General features: G+C 48.3%; 1 protein-coding gene and 1 long non-coding RNA gene across 5 annotated transcripts in view; both read right to left on the bottom strand.

Moving 5' to 3' along the window:
* FANCI (FA complementation group I) overlaps positions 1-8,947 on the bottom strand; it is a 37,089-nt gene extending 28,142 nt beyond the window's left edge. For 2 of the 3 annotated variants that reach the window (XM_039491869.1, XM_039491871.1), the window contains exons 1-7: positions 8,831-8,947; positions 6,916-7,049; positions 5,555-5,627; positions 4,446-4,576; positions 3,823-3,979; positions 1,525-1,582; positions 864-905 (exon numbers count right to left, since the gene is read on the bottom strand). In XM_039491869.1, the coding sequence (XP_039347803.1) occupies positions 864-905; positions 1,525-1,582; positions 3,823-3,979; positions 4,446-4,576; positions 5,555-5,627; positions 6,916-7,014 (560 nt within the window). In that variant the 5' untranslated portion in view covers positions 7,015-7,049; positions 8,831-8,947. Of the gene's footprint in view, positions 1-863; positions 906-1,524; positions 1,583-3,822; positions 3,980-4,445; positions 4,577-5,554; positions 5,628-6,915; positions 7,122-8,830 lie in introns of all 3 variants that reach the window. The other variant, XM_039491870.1, reaches the window with a different exon arrangement.
* A 4,127-nt stretch (positions 8,948-13,074) lies between these two features.
* Positions 13,075-21,542, bottom strand: LOC120372895. 2 transcript variants are annotated; one of them, XR_005585249.1, is made up of 3 exons: positions 21,480-21,542; positions 14,465-14,626; positions 13,075-13,369 (listed from the first exon to the last, which is right to left on the bottom strand). It is a non-coding gene; the product is annotated as an uncharacterized LOC120372895 (long non-coding RNA). The 2 variants fall into 2 exon arrangements; XR_005585248.1 differs by having other exon boundaries at positions 21,430-21,532.
* Between the last annotated feature and the right edge of the window lie 7 nt (positions 21,543-21,549).

Below are 21,549 nucleotides of genomic sequence, written 5' to 3'. Positions count from 1 at the left end.
AAAAATATGTATGTCAAGATGGGGAGTTGGCAGGGTCCCCACACCACCCCGGGAACCTGTCCAGGAGCTCTGGGCATCCCGGCCGCCTGTGGCGGTCCCAATGGCGGTGGCTGGGAGCTGTGGGGCCGTGGCAGCTGGGGCACTCCCTCCCCTACCCGCTGCGGCTGGGAGCTTGGACCCCACAGTTCCCAGCCATCACAGGCAATTGAGGGACCCTGCAGCTCCCAGGCACTGCAGGTTCGAGCCATGGAGGTCTCTGGAAGTCACGGATTCCGTGACTTCCGTGACAGAACCGTAACCCTAATTATGAACTACTAACACAATTGATGTTCCCTGTTAAATGATTAATTTAACTCCCCACTTGGTGTGCCCTAAGATGCTAACTAAGGAAGTAAAAGTGGTGGGTGGGGAGAAGAATCCTACCTATTTTTCAAATGGCTCCTCCACAACCCACATTGAGCACTAAAGTCTCTAACCTTCCCTTGAAGCACATGCCTAACTCCCCATAAGGCTAAGGAAAAGTATCTGCAAACACTAAGGGGACACAGACCCTGGTTTCGCACATATTTATACTTTTGATGTGAACAAGGGAAGACATGTCAAGTGTCCCTATTCCTCAACAGCAGGCAGCAGATACCGAGCCAAGTGAGACTCTGGGAGAAATGGCGCAGCCACTGCTGTCCCTGGGGCATGTTTAGCAGGCTACGTGCAGTCCCCAAACACGCCCAATGGATACGCTCAGCACCCATGTGATACCGAGGGTAAAAATGACAGGTTATTGATGCACAGTCCCCAAGTTGCTTGTGAAACAGGAGGCAGAAATAGATGGAAAATAAGAGAAACACTGGGGTAGGGGAATTTACCTGAACATGCTGGTGAGATGAATGACACACTGATGATTCCACCTGTGCAAACAAAAGAACAGAGAGCCTGAGAAAGAGCAGAATTGCTGCTTGTTCTCCTCCCACCCCCGAATTTAGTACATTTCTACAGTAAGAACAGAAGCCTGATTTGCACTAAAATTCACAACTGTTACCAGCTACTCATCAATAATTGGAATGGCTCTGATTGGCTGCTCTTCTCCTAGTGACAATAAACAGGAAAACCAAAGGGAAAGACCGAAGCACCCCTTGAGGCCAATTCATGCAGCAGTGGTGCAGGTGGGTCACCTGCCCTCCAGGCTGGAGAAGTCACCACACTGCCAGCTCTCATAGGGGGGTGAGATTTAAAGGAAGTAGAACAGGGCAAAGTGGAGGGGATTCTCCAGCCCAGGTTGGGAACTCTGCAAAGCACAATGTAAAGGGCATTATTTGGCCAGTTTGGCTGCAGACTTTTCTTAGAATTGCAGAAGCAGCTAGATTTATTTTTTTTTTAGTTTTTTTTTTTTAGTTTTAGACTGGGGCTAGTGTTTCATTTTATAGCAGGTGGGTAGTAGATAGATTTTTTTTGTAAAAAGCCCAGATGCTGATAGATGCATAACAATTCTTAAATTAACAAATAGAAATGAAGAGGAGATGTACACACCTGCTGGAGCAGAGGGTATTGATCAACTGCTTTTTAAACTCTTCCCCACTCAGCTCACCTGGAGAAGCAAAAAGCATTTAGAAGCAGATTCCAGTGAAAGGAAGGTGTAGGAGAGAGACCTTAATATTGATGCAAAAATTATATTAATACAATTATAACTATTTTATTAAGTCATTACAAGCTTGTTTGCTCCTTTACTGAATAATTAAGGTATAGCTACAAGTATGTTATAGCCAGAATGCTTGGAAATACAACAGTACATGTATTTAGCTAGTTAAGTTACAAAATGTTAATGCTAATCAAAAGACATCCCAGAAGGTTTCTACTTCTATCTCCCAAGGATAGCAAACATCAGGAAGAAAAACTGTGTAAAACATCCATGTTTTAGGCAGAGGCCTAATCGTAAAAAGGAATGTAGAGCCATAAATCTATGGAAGTGGCCATACCAACCCCATTTATTTTAAAAAGGAAAATCTCTGCTTGTATTTTTGAAATTCCAGGAAAAACATGTACAGTTGAAAAGGTTTTAAACTTTTGTTTACATCTTAAAAGTAGAAACAACAAGCACCTTTGTGAAAGGCATAAATTTGCAAATATGTTAGCTAAATGCAAAGTGTCTAATATCACTACATAAATGGTAAAATGCTTTATGTACCAACATGTAATCTAACTACCTTGCTAGACAAGTGGAACAAGCCATTTAAATACAGAATATTTATGTTAACAGGGAATTAATTAATTGCTGGCAGTGAACAAGCAAACCCTCACCCAACTCAGGGAGGCAAGAAAATCATCCTCCAAAAACTGTCGTGTAGAATTAAAAACTTAAATAACTTTTAGAAATTCTTTAGCTTAACTTTAAAAGACTGTTGAGAACAAAACCTTTTTATAGAAAGAACAGGAGTGTTTGCACTTTTTAAAAACAGAATTTAAGTTTCCTGTCAAACTGAAATAAACTGGAATAATATCTGAGAGAATGGACTGAATAAAAAGACAAAGTTAAAGCTAGCTTTGAAAGTTATCTGATGCTTTCCTGCCAGAAAAACAGAGGCAATTAAAGAAATGTTGCATATTCATTGATAAACTGCATATTCATAAGATGAAGGGGCTCCTAAGGACTACCCAGGAAGGCACAGAGCCAAAGAAAGAGCAACAGCACTTGAAGCTAAACAAGCCTGAAAGGGGTGTGTTTTCCTATAGTGTCATGAAAATAGGAAGGAGAAGGGTATAAGAGACTCTGAAGTGAGCACCCCATACACATACCCTGGGCTAGTTTGTTTAGACAGCAAGCACTCCACAAGTCACAGACAGCTAAAAAAAACAGAGAAGACTCAAGAATAAACCAACCCTGGGAAAAACCAACCCTGGGAAAAACCTCCCCAAAAACCTCATCAAGGATTAATGGGAGAAAGTTAACTAAAACACTGTCAAGGGGTTAGATTTAAACTCTTGTACTGACATTTTTGGGATAGGAAAATGCTGCTGTTACTTAAATGACTAGCTGTTTCTCTGCTAATCACCAGATGGTGAGACCATGTATTTGTGGAGAGGAGATGGGGACCAATCACTGGTAAATGGGGAAATAGTGGAACTAAGTTGGATTTAAGATTCTTAATATTCATAATTGACCTGTTTTAAGACAGCTCCTTAAAAGGCTTCTTCTTCCTAACTAGTTTAAAAATTTTGTTTTATTTCAAAAAGATTTAGTTAAGATTGCTTTCTTTGCCTAATTATGAACTGTTAAGGTTATTATTAACAAGACAGGCTTCTTACCAGACCTTAAATTATTTTGCCCTACATAAACAGTTGTAAGTATCTAATAATTCACAATAGTTTGGAGAAACAATATGCTTTGGTGTCACAGTACCAAGAGAAGCGTGACTCACCAAAGGCAGGGTTCACTCTCAAAGGTGTAATCTGTTAAAAGCTCTCCCCAGAAACATACAGAAGAGATAACAGAAATAACCAGTTTATCATTTATGTTGTTTTGTTTAATATTGTTTCTTTCTCTAATAAAAAAAATAGCCCTGGTTAATAATTTGTGATTATTTTGCTTGGTCCTGATCATGGTATCCACTAAGATATGCAAAAGAATCCCTCTGACTAAGTAGTGGGAGTCAAATCACTGAGCTGGCAGTAAGAGAAACAATTAGTAAGAGCCGGCCTATCATTTCATGTTTCTTTAAATATTTATAGTAATTTTTAAAATGAAATTACTTGGCATCCAATAATTTAAAACTACCCCTCCCTTTCCACCCCACGAAGGATTGGGCAGTGAGAGGGAAGCGAAGGGATTACCTTTCCCATAAACCAGGCTCTCTTTCGAAGTAGCCAGTGCAGTAAGAACTGTGGAAAACAACTCCAAGGATTTCCCATTAGACAGGCTTCCTCCTTTAATAACATCAACAAACAGAGTGGCCAGTTCAGCCAACGCAGCGCCTGGTAATTGACGAGCCTGATAAAAGATTTATTTAAAAAAAAAAAAAAAACGGAGTATGAGGAGATGCACTAGAAGACTCCAGACATAAATACAAGTGATTAAAGGAAAGCAAGTATACTCTCAAGAAGCCAGTCAGAACCACATTAATGACTGCTGATGCAGTCCAGTATTGGTTAGTAGAGGAAGTCACCCAGAAACACAGTGTGTCACACTGGCCATTAGAAATGGGGATAAGTCATGCTGACTAAGTCAAGGGATTGGAGAGTCTGAACTACTTCCCACTACAAACATCTAACTATGATAATCACACAGATAACACTTTCCAAACATTAACTAACCTCATCCTGGGTGAGACTCAAGCAGGTGACCCGCTCATTTTTCCCAGTGGCCTAATTAATAATTGGAATCCACACCTCACTGGTAAAAGGGCACTTCCCCTCCTACCTAGACCCAATATAAGCCACTCTAAATGAGCACCTACCTCCAGCATCAGCAGCCCTATAATCTCTGACGCTATGTCCAACTGCAGGTCCCCCGACTCCACCAGCTGGATACAATGTTTGTAAACCTGGAGTCTCCTGAGAACACCATTCTGCTGAGAGCAAGGGGAACCTTATTGAAGGGGCGGGGGAGGGAGAAGAGAGACAAAAAGGGAAAGGAAAAAAATGTTAATTTAAGTAATATATTAAGTTATAGGAAATGGATCACAAGTGGAAGGACCAGACTTTACCCCCATTCATCTATCTGATAAAACTAGAAGAAAAAGAAAATAGGAACAGCTGGAATCAAAGATCTGAAATTCTTCTCTTACCCATCCTGTCACTGCTTGTGACACTCAGGCAGATTTTCCAGGGGCGGGAAATGTAGATTTTAAGAGGAGCCAGCTTGACAGTTCACTGATTCAGCAGGCCAGCTCAGATTCTCCTCATATCCTATTACAGGCTCTCTAAACTAGGGCTAGTCCTAAAGAACTTAGCTAATTCCTGAGTGCATTTGTGGTATCTGAGAAAACTTAGGTTAGACCAGGGATCGGCAACCTTTGGCCCGTGGCCCGCCAGGACGGTTTGTTTACCTGAAGCATCTACAGGTTCAGCTGATTGCAGTTCCCACTGGCCGCGGTTCACTGTCCCGGGCCAATGGGGGCTGCGAGAAGCGGCGCAGGCCGATGGATGTGCTGGCCACCCTTCCCGCAGCCCCCTTTGGCCTGGGACAGCGAACCGATGCCAGTGGGAGCTGCGATCAGCTGAACCTGCAGACGCTGCAGGTAAACAAACCGTCCTGGCCTGCCAGCAGCTTTCCCTGGTGGCCCGCAGGTTGCTGATCCCTGGGTTAGACCTATTGCCCCTTCCCCAATACATGTGTAACATTGCCACATTCAATTGATCCCAAGGTCAGGAAGCCTGACTGCTTGGAGTTAGATAGAATCACAGAGAGAGATGATCAGCATTTTACCAGAAAACCTACTTCTTCCACGATATCTAGAAGACCTCGTTCAGTTGCCTACTTCAACTAGTTATCTATATGGGCAAGCCAAGAGCCTTCTGAAAGTAAGTCATCCAGAGGTCAATGAAATCCAAGTTGTCCCATTACCTTTGAAGATTCCTCTCAGCAGTACTGCAGTCTCCTTTCCCTTCACAGCCTGCTTCGTAATAAGGTCATCAAGCTGCAACCAGAAGGAAACAGCTGTAAGATACTAATTACTTATTTCCACACTTCCAACATTTACATTTGCAGGTTCATCCCATCCCCTTCTAGGAAGGGCACTGCCTGTCCAGGAACTAATTCCACAACAAAATGGCTGGGACTCACATAGCTATTATATTTCACCTGAACACCTTGCCATATGGTTATATTGCACCATGACTGACAGCAATGTCGGACTTTTCTCAATCCCTATAGAGTGGATAGACCTAATTACAACCCTCCTAATAGCATTACATTGGTCTGTAGCCTATCAGAGAACATATCAAGGCAGTCCTAAATCAGTTCCCAATCTGGGTACACCATAGAAGAGGGGTAGGCAAACTGAGGACCACATCTGGGTGGGGAGATTGTATGCAGGGCCATGAATGTAAGGCTGAGGCAGGGGGTTGAAGTGTAGAAGGAAGTGCGGAGTGTGGGAGGGAGTGTGGTGTGCAGGAAGAGTCTCAGGGCAAGAGGTTGGGGTACAGGAGAGGGCTCAGGGCAGGGGGGAGGGGTGCAGGAGAGGTTCGGGGTGCAGGAGAGGTTCAGGGTGCAGGCTCCGGCTCAGCACTGCTTACCTTGAGTGGCTCCAGGGTGGCAGCGGTGCACAGCAGGGCTAAGGCAGGCTTCCTGCTTGCCCTGGCCCCACGCCACTCCCAGAAGTGACCAGCATGTCCGACAGTGGTTCCTGGGGGTGGGGTGAGGCAGCCGGCTCCACTGCACAGTGCCCTCGCCTGTGGGTACCACCCCCGAAGCTCACATTGGCCATGGTTCCCGGCCAATGGGAGCTGTGGAGGGCAGTGCCTGCAGGCGAAGGCAGCGCTCGGAGCCATCTGCCCCCTTCCCCCTCCCCTGCACACCACCACAGGCTGCAGGGACGTGGCGCCGACTGTTTTGGGGAGTGGCATGGGGCCAGGGCAGGCCGGGACGCTGCCTTAGCCCCACTGTGCCACGGGGCTGGCAACCGCGCAGGCCAGATTGGCCCGCAAGCCGTAGTTTGCCCTCCCCTGCCATAGAACATACACCACAGCTCCAATCCATTCAAAGTTCTTCTTTAGCCTTTGGAAGCTCAGTACACAGCCAGAACTATTCATTCAGAGTACCATCTTACAGGGGGTTTTTTCACCTCAAATGTCCAGTGAATTGGTAGGGGTACACTTTTACAACATCTTCAAATGAACAAAAATTCTAGGAACCATTTTCTCCTGCTACAGCCCATGCATAGAATCCAAGTAAAGCCTCAAAATGTTCAAAAATATGCAACTCACCTCACTTTCCTTCAGGTTTTGAAGACATTCCTGAAGTCTGTCTAGTGCATCTTCTGCTGCTAGAGATAAGATTTTCTGGTCCATTGTAGCTCGTGTCATTAGACTTTGCAGCACAGTCACACATTGAATGTGCTCTGGAAAATGACAGCAGCGTTAGCACTTGTGGGGAAGGACTAGGTGGTTTCCTGTATTATTCCCCAATACACCTGTGCAGAAAAATATTATTCAAGAGGATTTTCAAGTAATAACTCCCCCCATTCCTCAATTCTCCACTACAACACAATTTGATTTTATAACGCATCTTTTACAGAAATATCTCCCAATGTACAAGTTAAAAGAATGGAAACATCACAGCAATGGCATGTGAGAGAAAGGATGGGAATCATAACTAGGAAAGGGCACTGGTCAATAGCTAACCATCTATAGGCAGCATCAAAGAGGTATGGGGAGAAATCACTGAAGCAGAATTGTAACCAGTGGCAGAATGTTAGAATAGTACCAACCATGCATCCCATTAACATAAGTCATTCAAAGTACAGCAGCATTCTCAGTTAGGACATTCTGTCTGGTATAAGGCATTCTATTAGAGTTTCACCCCTTAAGTCTTTTTTTAATTGGCTGGCCATCACATCTCTGGCCTGAAAGTTCAAAAGGATGTGGAATGATGAGCAATCGAATAGAAAAGACAACACAAAGCAGCACAGGACTGGCTTCACAAAAATGCAGAGATTCAAAGCTTTATTCCAGATAGAGCTGTCATCACCTCTGAAACAACCAGAAGATTCACATTAGGAAGCACTCAGCACAAAGGGAGAAGAGAGGGCTTTCATTTTAAATTATAATTATCAGGAGGGATATTTGCATGAGAACATGATCTTTGCTCCATAAGAACCCAGCTGCTCAATCTCTGAGAAACATCTGCAATGTCAGTGAAGAATGACATTTCAGATGCAGAATTAGCAGATACATATTATCTTGCACAAGTATCAGGGGGTAGCCATGTTAGTCTGTATCCACAAAAACAAGGAGTCCAGTGGCACCTTAAAGACTAACAAGATTTATTTGGGCATAAACTTTCGTGGGTAAACAACCTCACTTCTTCAGATGCATGGAGTGAAAGTTACAGATTCAGGCATTCTATAATGACACATGATGAGAAGGGAATACCTCACAACTGGAGGACCAGTGTTGACAGGGCCAATTCAATCAGGGTGGATGTAGTCCACTCCCAGTAATAGATGAGGAGGTGTCAATTCCAGGAGAGGCAAAGCAAGGAGGCCCTTGAAGAACTGGACTACATCCACCCTGTCAATACTGGTCCTCCAGTTGTGAGGTAACTCCCTTCTCTTCATGTGCCATCATATAATTCCTGCATCTGTAACTTTCACTCCATGCATCTGAAGAAGTGAGGTTGTTTACCCATGAAAGCTTATGTCCAAATAAATCTTTAAGGTGCCACCAGACTCCTTGTTATCTTGCACAGTTCTCTACCGACAAGAAAACACGACACAGCCCCTACGCTGAAGGAACAACCACCTCTCTTCCCAGGGATAATAAAGGACAAAGCAACACAGAAACTGGTGGGCAGACCTGCCAGCGGCCCGTGACGCCAGACAAATAACACACCCAACCCTAGTTCAGGGAGACAAGTGGGGGGAGAGGAGGAGGGCACCGAACTGGGGTTTTTCATACGTTTGCAAGGGTTTTTTTAGCCATCCCACACTGGGCTCTAGGCACCTTCACCACAACTCAAAGCGCCTGGCCCCAGCAACGCCAGCCCCGCCCCACGCGAACCCCCCGCGGGCAGCCCCACAAGCCCTCGCAGCCAGCAGCCACCTCTCGCCCCAGGCACTTCCCGTCCTAGGCCGCCCCCCGCCCGCTGCCGGCCCCCCCCATAACCCCGGGTCGTTCTCACCCCCGAGCCCGCTTCCGCGATCCGCTCTCGTCGCATGCCCCCTCGGGCCCCGACTCCGAAACTCCCGCCGAGAACTCCGTATCCGTTACCCCTGGCAACAGATCCCGCCTCCCCGTGCTCACTTCCGTTACCCATGCCAACAGAGCCCGCCCTCAACCCCATGCCAGCCCCGCCCGTCGGAGGGAGGGCCGGGACCCGGATGGGCGAGGGCGCGTGGGTAATAGAACGCTCCCTGAGAGCTGCTCCGCGGGTTCGAATCTCCCCATGTCTGCGGCGCGAGGCGGGGTGCGCTCAGCCTGGGCTGGCGGCGGCTGTGTGTCTCCTTTACCCCGGCCCCCCTCGGACTCGAAGGCCAGCTACAGCGGTCACTCATCCCCCTTTGTCTGGGGCGCAGGCACCGCCCCGAGCCCACCCTGGGCCAAAGAGTGGGGGGTCAGCGAGGCCAGCCCCACGCAGCGAGGGAGGCAGGGCTCAGGCGAGCGGTGGCAGCTCCGCCTGGGGGTGGGCTGGGGGGAGCGGGGACTCTCAGAGCAGCCGGGGGGAGCTGCCCCCCAGCAGTGTCCCATTTTCCCTATGGGAAATATGGCCACCCAGCTCAGCCTTAAAGGGTGGGGCACCCGGGCACCCACCCCTGCGGCACCATGGTCAAGGGGTGCCATGTGGCTGCACAGAGGTACCTGCTGCCAGTGTAGAGTCAGAAGCTGCTCCTGGCTGGCAGGGGAGTGCCACGTGTGGGGGTGGGAGAGAAACACCCAGATTTCTCCCTGCTTCCTCCTGGTGAAGGAACATGGTGGGAGGGAGGTGAGCGGTTCCATACGGATACTGCTCCCCACTTCCCCAAAGTTTCTCTGCACCCTCTGGGAGGTGGGTATCAGGAGCTACTGCTCCCCTGTCCTCCCCTTATGCAGCCCCGGTGGGGATAGTGAGCTGGATACAGGGAATCCTGACTTTGCGCCTCCTCCCCACCTCCACAACCCCCTGGGGTGCACAGAGGACCAGTGTTCAAGGGGGGAGCAGTAAAGCCAGCTGCGCCATGGACCCAGATCGGTTTCCCCACTTGGGTACAGGAGGGGGTTGCAGGAGTTAGGGAAACAGGGGGTACTGTGCAGAGGCTAGGGGAGCCCACGGGGGCCAGAGCAACAGGAAGGGATGCCATGCCCATGGGGGCCAAGGCAACAAGAGAGGATGTCAAGCCCATGGGAGCCAGGGGCACTAAAATACAAGTTTGCCCTGGGCACCCTGGCTCCATGCTCACCCTAAGCAAACCCCTCTCAGCAGAGAGGCCAAGGTCTGAGGGGGCCGTAGAGGCTGAGCTAAGGAGTGGCTGGGCAGTGGAAAGGGGTGCCATCCCTGTTCAGTGGGGCAACAGAGGACTCTTTCTTTAGGGCCCTAAATTCAGCACCTTTCGCCAGCATGGAATTCAACTGAAAAAAATCTCCCAGATGCACTTTCAGTAACAAAACAGGAAGCTATTTCAGTGCTTCCCTACACATACCCCAGACTCTCCTCACTTCTTGGGCGGGTGACAGTGGTCACACACATCCACCTCCCTGGATACATTATCACACCCCATGTCTTAAGAATGGAACAATCCTGCTCCAGCCAATAACAGCTCCTGGGGTTCCACTCACTGCTGGGTTTCCCCTTTGAGGCTTTCCTAGCAGGGCCTGAAATGCTCTCCCAGACTCATCCTCTGAAAGTCAGGCTTCCCAAAGCTTGTTTTTCATGCATTTTTCCCCACCTCCACCACATTTACATGCATTTCGACATCTGCTCTCAATTGGGCTTTCTTAGAACAGTCACTGACAAACCCCCTCCTTTACCCTCAGGGGACAATGGAGCACACAAATTTCAGGAACATAGAACCACTCTGAATCCAGTTAGATTTGAAATGTGTTAGGATTCTCATCCTGAGATTTTTTGGAACCATTAACTCATTTCACATTATTCAGGGCTTACTAGATTGAAGAAGTGATGAAATTACTGGCTGGAGTTATATGTAATGTTGTTGTAGCCGTGTTGGTCCCAAGATATTAGAGAAACAGTGGGTGAGGTCATATCTTTTATTGGACTAACTTTTGTTAGTGAGAGAGACAAGCTTCTCCTTGAATGGTCTCTTAGAATAGGTGCTAACTCAGGGATTGGCAACATTTGGCACATGGCTCATCAGGGTAAGCCCCTGGCTGGCCGGGTCAGTTTGTTTACCAGCAGCAGCCACAGGTTTGGCCAATCGCGGCTCCCACTAGCCGCGGTTTGCCGCTCCAGGCCAATGGGGGTTGCAGGAAGAGGTGGCCCGGCCCGCTCCGCTTCCCACAGCCCCCATTGGCGTGGAGTAGCAAACTGCAGCCAGTGGGAGCTGCGATTGGCTGAACCTGCGGATGCTGCTGGTAAACAAACTGGCCCGGCCCGCTAGGGGCTTACCCTGATGAGCCACGTGCCAAAAGTTGCCAATCCCTGTGCTAACTACTTTTGCTAAACTGTTTGATCTTGTATTTAGTTGTGACATTCTAAGTACTTTTCCCAGACCTCAAGAAGAGCTTTGTGTAGGTCAAAAGCTTGTCTCTCACCAACAGAAGCTGGTCCAATAAAATATTTTACCTCACCCACCTTGTCTTTCTCTAATATCCTGGAATGGACACGGCTACATTGATAGAATTGGACTTACTGTAAGTTGCAGTATGCAGTAGTACCAAAGCAGTAACAACCACCATAAAGTGTAGGGGGCTGATACTGTCAAATACTGTATTGTTTTTGATGAGGCTATTTCTGGAAGTGCTGTCAGCATGCACAAGGAAATGTATCCTACCGCATCCTTGTGGAGCTTTTGCAAGCACGTTACAAATCACTAAGCAGGCAGAAATGCCTTTTACAGACATCTCTATGGAGCCCATGAGATAAGAAGAGGGAAGAAGAGGATATGATCTGGAGGGGGGAAGAAATAACTAGGAAATGCATCCGACACAAAAGGAGTCGTGAATGTTTCCAGCTGCTCCTCCAACTGGCAGCAAGGATAAGAGGTGAAAGAATCAGGAAACTGGCCAAAATGGGATCTGAGTGATTGAAAGAGTACAAGGCTATGCTACCAAAGAAAAATTCAGGAGACGGACAGTCCCAGGCAAGATGTTTCTCAATGGAAGCTGCATACCTTACAGTTCAATGGGGGCTCTGTTTTGTCTTCTATATATGCCCATTCAATCACACACACACACACACACACCCCACACGCATGCCCACAGGAGGCTTGTGTGTCAGGTAATTTCTAACCCTTTGTATTTTCTCAAGCTCTTTTACCCTTGGGGGGCATCAACACTGTCCCTTTCCCAGAAAAATTGTTAAATACTAATTTAAAATATCATTCTCCTCTTACCTTTTTGCTGGGCATGGTCCTAATACCAGCTGAGATTTGGTGTGTGCAACTCACCTCCATCCTTGCATGTCATTGTGGGATCTGCAGGTGACAGGGCATCATGGGTAGGTTCTGAAAACAGCGGAGGACCTTTAATGGGCTGCTGGCCCTGCTGAACCCTCCTTGTCTAGTGAGGTGGCAGCCTGCAGGATGCAGTGGGGTTTCTACTCAGGACAGGGAAGCTATGTATATTTTTCTATTTGGTAACTTCTGCTTTTGTGCCCTAAGATTGAGCAGGAGTCTTTTCTGCTTTGTCAGGTCACCTCCTGGAGGGAACACTGACCGTGCACTGACACTTCTATTATGACAACCAAGAGACTAGCCTCATTCCTTCCAGGGAAGAAAAGGTTGCCTCAGTGTCCTGTGGAGATGATGCAGCACATGCTGTTCCTTGGCAGGGCATTAGCTATTACTGTGGCCCCACATATTTGGCACTTTTTATAAATGGTTCAATTTCTAGCAAATGGGCTCCTGTCATGGGTGCACAGGCTCAGTGTTCTGGAACAGCTTGCAATCAAGCCCAGGAAGGACCCTCAGTATGACCCCTCTGGGCGCACACTCACTAGGATAAGCCTCCTTGGCTTCAGCACCTCCTGGGATTGACCTCAGAGCCTCCAGCTACCCTGTTCCATGCCGGGAGCCTCCTGCAATGAGTCTACCTGAATAGGACACATGGGGAAGCCTTACATCTCCCAAAGGAACCATGCCCCCCAACTTCTGCAATAAGCGCCGACTCTCAGCCAGTGCTGTAAAACAGAAGGGTTTATTAGTTGTCTGGAATACAGCGTAGAAAAGTTCTTTTTTAGATAAAATTTTCTGGTTTCTGTGCTATGTCCACCTGACTTCCCCAACCCCCCACCACGGCACCTTCCAAGACCCAATCCAATAGAGTGTCCTGTTTCCAATGCCCACCTTCAGTCACACCCTATTGCCCCTTCTCCATCCTTTATTGTGTTTCCCGAGCAAAACTGGTCACCTGGCCTCCACCTCTCTCTTTGTTCTCCAACTCGTAGCCAACTGGCTTCTTGCAGAAGGTAGGTCCCCCGGCCATCAGTTGCTAATTTACGAAATGTCCGGTCATTTTCTGGGCCCAGGAAGCCAGACAACAGACACATCTGGTCCCCTAGGGTTCACTGCAAAGATCAAACACCATTGTCCCACCACCTAGTTAATCATGCAACACATAGGGGAAACTGAGGGACACACAGTATTCATACAAAACATTAAGAAAATTCCACTTCATAGAATCCTAGAAGATTAGGGTTGGAAGAGACCTCAGGAGATCATCTAGTCCAACCCCCTGCTCAAAGCAGGATCAACACCAACTAAATCAATTCACACCTAGCTCTGTTTTGTTCTGAAACAGATTTCTCAAGCTGGGAGATACTGATATGATCTGCATTGTAATTTCTTTGCAGTGAATTGCTAGGCAACCTTGTCAATTTGCTTTAAACATTATAGGGTGGAAAAAGCCATTGTACCTCTATGATCTCTATGCCACAGGAAAAGCAAGTCATCACAAGGGAGTTTGTTGCTGACTTGTAACTTTCTTTTATGTGTCTTGAAATCTATTACAGTTCCAAACTAAACAACACTGCTCATAATGTAGGTCCTACAGATAAACAAAGCTGTAGTGATGTGTGCATTCTGATTCAGTTTTAATAGGAGTAATTTGAATAAATGTGAGACATGTATGAATGGTCAGGATGTCACAGAGATTAAAACTGTATGTTGGGTCACCCTGAACAGTCTATCAATCCCTGTTCAGGCTGAACAGAAGTGCAGATGCCTTCCAATCTGCTCCTTTCCCCGGCAGCCCCAAGCTGGCTACCACATAAGCATACATGCCACAACATGCATTGCTTGGTGCTAACAGTGTGTCATTGTGCCCTCATGCAACATCCCAGTGCAACATCCAACCTACAGTAATTGTGAAGACTCTGTAAAGATCCCACAAGCTGGTCTCTCAAGCTGAGAGAAGGACCCTGGAGGACCAGGACAGTCCCCTGATCTTTGGGACAGAGAACCAACGTACATAAGCTTGATTAATAACATTAGGTTCACCCTGGAACCCTGACTGGCTGCAGTCCTGCTGTGTAGAAGTGATCTGGGACCTGTTCCCTTAATGAGAGGGATTTGTGTCTGGTAACAGATTGTTACAGTGCAGTGGATCCCACAGGCAGATTCCTTCTCCAAAGTGACTCCTGTATAACTCGGGTAGTTCTCACCTCTAAAGATGAGCAGATCAGGGGTCAGGAAGGAACTGTACCGATGGCACTGTAGGATTTTAAGGTAAGTGTGGTGGCGAGGCAGCAGGTCCTCTTTCTCTGGTGCTTTGAGCTGGGACCCTCCATCAGGATCAGGTGGATGTAACCATCACAATCATTTTCCTGCAATACAAAGTACTGGGATTGATTCCTTTGAATGGAGGGGAAGCAGGAGGTGAGAAGGCTGGACTTGATGAAAAACAAGCCACAAAAGCTTTTCTTTGCTCTCTATCCAGTCCTTCCTGCCTCTGCCTCAGCTGTTTCATGGCAGCTGCAGCCGGCAGAGGGCACTGTAGCACTGAACTACTTTTCTGAAACAATGGAGCTCTTAAAGAGAAGGCTGATAAAAGCACTGAGTTGCAGTGGTGCCAGGGCTTCTGCCTTTCCCTGACTCAATCTGCCAGCGACCCCCAACTCCCGCATGAGCCCTAAGCCGGGGAAGATATCATTGTAGGCAGGTGGTGTATTTAACCTTTGACTCCCAAGATACTGTATATACCCTACCCACCCTCCCAAAAACACCAGTGTTTGCAGTGCCCCTGAGGATCATTCTGCATGTCATGGACACCAGTCAAACCTCGGAGGGTCTTTCCTTAGTTACCCTGGGCACGGCACCACCTTTCCCAGGCATTGCCTATCATAGAATAGAATCATAGAATATCAGGGTTGGAAGGGACCTCAGGAGGTCATCTAGTCCAACCCCCTGCCCACAGCAGGCCTCTCTCCCTGATGAGCTCTGAGTCTGCTTGGGTTGGGCTGCAAAGCAGATCCTGGTGTGAATAAGGGGAGGGCAAGGTGGCCACCTTCGTCCTGCCCCAGTGCAAACAGGTTCCATTTGGGCATAGGGGTGGTAATTACTGTCAGGTATCCCTATAAAATATTGTGAGGCTGGGCTCTAGTGACCTGTGTGAGAGAGCACAGCACCTCTGTCCCCTACACACCCACATGCTGTAGGAACAGAGTACTCCAGGGTTGGGTGACGGGCCTGGCTGAACCTGGACCATAGGGAGCTGTTAGTTCTACAGACCCACAGGTGTGGGTTGGGTGGCAAAACCAGGTCCCCAAAAGCAGTCAGTAGTGTGGTTTTAGTCAGCCAGGGCCTGATTCTCCCATACCTTGCTGCTTGTGTCGCCGTTCACACTTGTGCAAAGCAAGGGCCCAAAGGGTGTAATGCACTCTCAATGGAGTGATCAAGGAGAGGAGCCGGACCCAGGAGCCTTTGACCCCCCATTTGGCACAGGTCTAAATGGTGACACCAGGGGGAGAAACAGGCCCAAGTCCCTATCAGGGATTTTATACACGGCCTGACAACAAGGAAGGGGAGAGCAGTGAAGCTGCTGCTCACACATGGCTTTGGCTGCTCCAGGAGAGATTCACACGGATTTTATACCCTCAGAAGACAGCAAAGTAAAAATCTCAGTTCAGCCTCCTGTGATTAGATATTTGTTACTCTAATACTTTACCCACCTGGGTTGTGAATGAGCAATTGGCATCTCTTCATCAGTGTTAACAGCCAGGTGACAAAAGCCAACCCAGTTATTCTTTCATATTAACCGAAAGACTCATGGTCGAGTCATTTAAATTCAAATGCGACTGGCTTTAAAATGGTTCTTTTCCAATGGGAAATCCTCTCTAGTTTCTGGGCATCACAGAGCAATCAAAAAGCTGTTGTTCTTGTAGGGCCTACACATGAGCCAGACTTTGTGCTCCTCTTTGTGGGTCCACTTAGATTGCCACCTCTTCCAGATTTCTTGAGACTGTTCTGATTTTGCAAGGTTTCTCTTACAAGTTGCAGGATGTTATTTAAAAAAAAAACAAAAAACCCTAATTTAAATGTAGTTAATAAATCAACATCAATCTACAAGGGGGGAAAACTCTTGCATGTGACAGGCAGTATTGTCACAACATTGCAATGCGATGGCAGCGTGATGTGACACAGGACAAGTCTCCAAAAGTAGAAGCAGCAGAATTTCTCTAGCAGACATTTTCCCTAGAGCTGTGTCTGAGCTTACACTTCCAAGTCCTTGGGCAGAGTGCTCAGACATATATGCTGCCAGCCCCTACTGGTCATGTGCTGACATTGGGCCTGACCCTGTACTACTGAAATCCATCAGTAGTTACCATCAACATCAGTGAGCACAGGATCAAGCCCATTGGTACTGATACTGATTCACAAAACTGTCAGGAAACAGATGGAGTTGTGTCCATTCCATGAAGCCCAGGTGAGAGGCAGCATTACCACAGGGGAAGGGAGTTTTATTAGACTTATAGACTCAGACAAGAAGAAAACTAAAAATAGGCAGGGGAAAGGAACATTATCTCTATAGAATCATGTGGCTAGATTCGTGACTCGACCATGCACCAACACAAGGAAGTAAGAAGTCCCCCCGTGAAGGGAATCCTGGAGGGTTTTCTCCTGAACCAGGGAGAATCCCTGTCCATTGCAGGGAATCCCAAGGGGCTCTGCCTATTAGGGAAATCATTTCTAAAGCCTGCTCCCCAACAGGAAGCCAGGTCCCGTATAGATAAATTCTCCAGGGGAGGAGAACCTCCTGCAAAGAGCAGAGTCCCAGCTTGGGACAGCAAGCCACACAAACACTGGTATTGCCTGTGTAGCACAGTAAATATAGACACCAGGCCAGGTCCAAGGATAGTGGGACTATATGGGGCCACTCATATTGCTACAGAAACTCCCTGTGTGGATCAGCTATGGGCCTGACTGTCACCAGCTAGGGGTGGACACACAAGCCACCCATGAGAAGGTGCTTTGAAGTGGCTGGGCAGGTCCCACATTGCCCAGATGGCTCCTCTGGAGAAAGAAGTGCCCTTGGATTGCCCTCTGTGGGTATCATACAGGAACCTTCTGCTATGGTTGAGTGGAGGGTGCAGACACATGGAGAGGCCAGAGTAAGGAAGTATGGAGCTGAGGTGCTGACCCTGCACAAAGTGCTCATTCATGATTCAGGGCCTTCTGGAAGCCCTCCTTGGCCCCCGCTGCTCTGCACCAGCTGCACTTTCTCTTCTGAGTCTCTCCTCACGTGTGGCTGGGATCAGAGTTTGTGTAAACTCCTTAAGCAATAGGAGACAAGGGGCAGCTTTTGTTGCGTGAGGGAGTTTAACCTGTGTTTAAGTAGCTGGGATTTAGCTGAATGATCGGTACACAGAGCAAACACAGAGTTAGGGCTTTCATAAGCCCTGCGTTAATCAGGGACAGGAGCCACTGAAAAGAGCAATGTTGAAGGGGGGTTGACTTCTCACCAGCTCACATACCTCAGGGGTCCTCAGCAGGCAGGGATCCGGAAGGGTAACACTCAGGACTCCTGGCAGAGTCTGCTTCACACAACGTGTGGCCTGCCCCATTATCCCCAAAGGATTCCAGACAGGGTGCAGCTGAGAGCACTTGACTGTTGCCCTCTGGGTCTGATAGCGCCCCAACACCCCTTCCTTCAAGGTAGTTCCCTGCACCAACCCCGGAGGAACAATCTCTGTTTTTGGGTGCATAGCAGCACCCTAGTAGTATCACTGAGGGTCCAGACAAGGATTTTAAATGATATGCATTAAATATACTGCAACACCTGAGATTTTTGGCTGTCCTTGTGCTTCACTAGAACTGTAAAGATAGCATCCAGATTTTCCTGTGGGAAAGCACAGGCCCCTGCCCTTTGAACTAAAGGAGAATCTCCATTACTTCTTAGCATTATAGGACCTATGACACACAGCACAGCTCTGACTCTATCCAGGAGCAGGCAGGGGTGCAACATACACACCAGGCCACATGTTACAATGGATTCCAAATCTCTAGCACCTTTCATCTGAAGATCACACTGTGTTTTAGAAGCTTTAATTAAAACCTCAGTCTTGACCCAATAGAGGTGGGCATGTCGGTGTTACTGACCCCATTTCACATATGGGGAAACTGAGGCACAGAGCAGGGACATGACTTGTCCAAGATCACACTACAAGTCACTGGCAGAGCCAGGAGGAGAATCTATGAGTGAGAGACTCCTAGTACCCCAGCACTGATTATTACACAACCCGCCTTCTCCTGTGAAAAACTTCATAGCATCCCCACCATCCACATGCTATCTCTCCATAACACACACATGCACACGCACTTTCTAAACATTGTTTTGGGCCAAATCTGGGTCCCAAAGGAACACTCCCTTCCTGGACACATTGACAGCGACTGGCTGGAGGTGTTCATGTCCCCTGCACACATGGATGAGGTGGAGGGGCCATTTGTTAACAGAGCTGCTTTTGGGCTCCAGGACGGAGAACCTCAAGCTTTCATTTAAAACAACCCTTTTCCTTGAGGCAAGCCTTGAAAATGTAACTATCAATAAGCCGACAGCTAAGAGTGATTGGAACATACAGCCTGGCTGCATGCTACAGCAGAGGCTGAGGGACCCATCAATCCACGCGCACATGCACTTCTCAGGGGAAATGAGCTGCGAAATCTGAGGAGCATCCCAGAGGATCTTCCCACAATTCTCCACCCAGCCCTGTGATCATCATGGGCAGAAATGGTGAAGGGCAGAGCTGCTGCTGCACTGAGTGGGAGTCCTGTATTGACTGCAGCCCAGCCTCAGCCCAGAATCTACAGAGCTAGTACCAGCAGGGAGCCTGGAGTCCTGTTCCTCTACCCACCAGGCAGGGGACGCTCACTCCCCAGCACAGCTACAGAAGCGCTGCAGCAGCCAGGAGAGACCTGCCTCAAGGACCATCCATTAGGACCACTTGGTCTCTCTTGTCTGCTATTTCAAGGAGACCTCGGCCCTTCCCAGCATCTCCCTCTACAGCCAGTGGCAGATTCTCTTTTCTTTCCCTTCTCACTTCTCTCAGCACAGCCTCAAACCTCTTAGGAACCACAGCCTCCCGGCATCTCCGAGGAAGGAAGGTTGTGTGGGAGTGAGGAGATTTGGGGCCAATTTCTAACTCTGCCACAGCGTCACTGAGCAACCATGGGCAAGTCACATGATCTCACTGGGCCTCAGCTCCCAGAGCGGGATCCCGACCCAGCTCCCAACCTGCATGAGGGCTCAGGTACTATAGCAACGATCACCGCAGAAGAGCCACTAAATACAAGATCTTTGCAGTTCTAGGGCTCCTGTGGCCCCCTCCATTCTTCTGCTTCTCAGGGATTCCCAGAGAGAAAGAAGGCTTCCTAGCCACCCCAGCTGCAGGAAGGAGCCTGGTGTTCCCTTGTGCAGCCCCTAGTGATAATTGCACTTGCTCCCAGGCAGAACAATGTTCGTTTTAGCATCAACAGTTTCTCCACTCTGACAACCTGCTTCTGAGGGGCTTTGACTGATTCACAGACAAAACAGCCGCTGGCACCATCGACTGCATACGGGTCACCCAACCGACCACAATGGGCCCATTGTACTGGAGATGGACACCGCTCAGCGGGCAGGACGGTGCATCTGGAAGGTGCTTTTCATGGGTCCTGTTAAAGTCAAGAGGGAAACGCACGCCCTTTAAAGCAGGAGAGATTCCCAGGGATCTGGAACCTTCCCAGACAGTCTCCATTGTGACTGGATCTGGGGAAGCCAACACCTTAGGAAACCCTCCCTGAAGATGGGTGAACATGCACATCCTTGGCTGGGCTTCCCAGAGCAGATGTCAATCCCAGCACTAGCAATATCCCTTAGTGTCGGGCATCATCCTGCTAGCTGGGCTGAGCTGCGGGTGAGAGAGGAGTAGGGGATGCTCCAGTGTAGGCAAGGTGGAGCATTAGAGCCTACAATGGGAGCTGTGCACCAGCAGATGCCAAAGTTTCAAATCCCTGGATGGTGGAGTATTAAACTGTAGTGATTTTGGCAGAAGCCCATTCCTCCTCACCTCTCCCCAGGCCTGCCCCCCATCCCGAGTCATATGTCTCCTTCCTTCCTCCTTCCCAGCAGGGTTTCAATTCCGTTTGCAGTGCAACAATATGGAATTCAAATCCTTAATCCCAGCAGTGTTACAAAACATGCCTTGTGTAAAACCCTTCATTCCTGCACCAGCCACTTAGCCAGAGCTCCCCTCAGAAGCCACCTTCAGAATAAGAGCCTGGCTAACATTGAGTGGTTCTCAGTGGGCCCTTGTATTCACTTACCTTGTTCCCAAGGGTGAAGTGTCCTTCAAAGGGAAGTTAGACCCTCCTCTTATTAAAGAGAGAAGAGATTTTGTCCACAGTAGCACTAGCTGTGAAAGGACCAGGAGATATGGAAAGTTGCAGAGTCCTTAGCATGAAGTAATTCAAAGCTGGCTAGCAACCCAAGGAGAAGGCTTCCATCTTTGTTACCACTCACCCACTGGCTAACAGAACCCTCTGACTGGGTGCCAGGGCTTTGAGTTCGGTGTTCAGGTGCGACCATCATACCCTTCTCACGTCAGCTGGGGGAAGAGCCTGAGGGATGCCCAGTGATCACTGAAATCAAGTCCCCCATATAAAAGGCTGATTTGGCAAGAGTCTTCACGTTCAGCTCTGGGAATTATGTGGGAAAGAGAGGTCAGGTGGGAGATCTCTGAGCTCCATTGGAATTTCATCCTCAGAAATCTCCTGGCTATGGAGCAGAGACTGAGGAACTGCCAATAGGACATGACCATAGCAGGCTGGAATTCAGTCAGCCCCAGAATGCACCCTACAGCTTTTGACATGGTCCAGAAACATTATGGGCATGTTAGTGAAAGTCCCAAGGGGCAGGCATTTGGGAGTGAGGGTCAAACCAGAATCGGCCTCATTTTACAGTAAGATCTTGGTGGGTCTTGGAGTTCTTGGTCAATGTAGCTGGCTGGTGAGTCTGACAACACAAGAAAAAGGAGGGCCCACCCTATCACAGCTAAAACTGAAACTTGGTGCATGGAAGAGGGAATCCACTGCAGCCCAAATGCACAAGAAACCAGGAGGCCCTTTTAGAAGTGAACAAGTCCGAGAGGGTTACCTTTGTCCAACTGAACAAAGAGGATGAAGAGGTGCCATTATCCAGCCTACCTTGGGCCCAAAGCCTCTCTGAAGTCAGCTGAGTTACCCAAGCAAGGAATCTGGGCCCTTCCCTCTTCAT

This window comes from Mauremys reevesii, linkage group 10 (genome assembly GCF_016161935.1).
Source record: "Mauremys reevesii isolate NIE-2019 linkage group 10, ASM1616193v1, whole genome shotgun sequence".
Classification (NCBI taxonomy): domain Eukaryota; kingdom Metazoa; phylum Chordata; order Testudines; family Geoemydidae; genus Mauremys; species Mauremys reevesii.
Note: the sequence above shows the minus strand (reverse complement) of the source record. Positions and strands in the feature narration are given on the sequence as shown.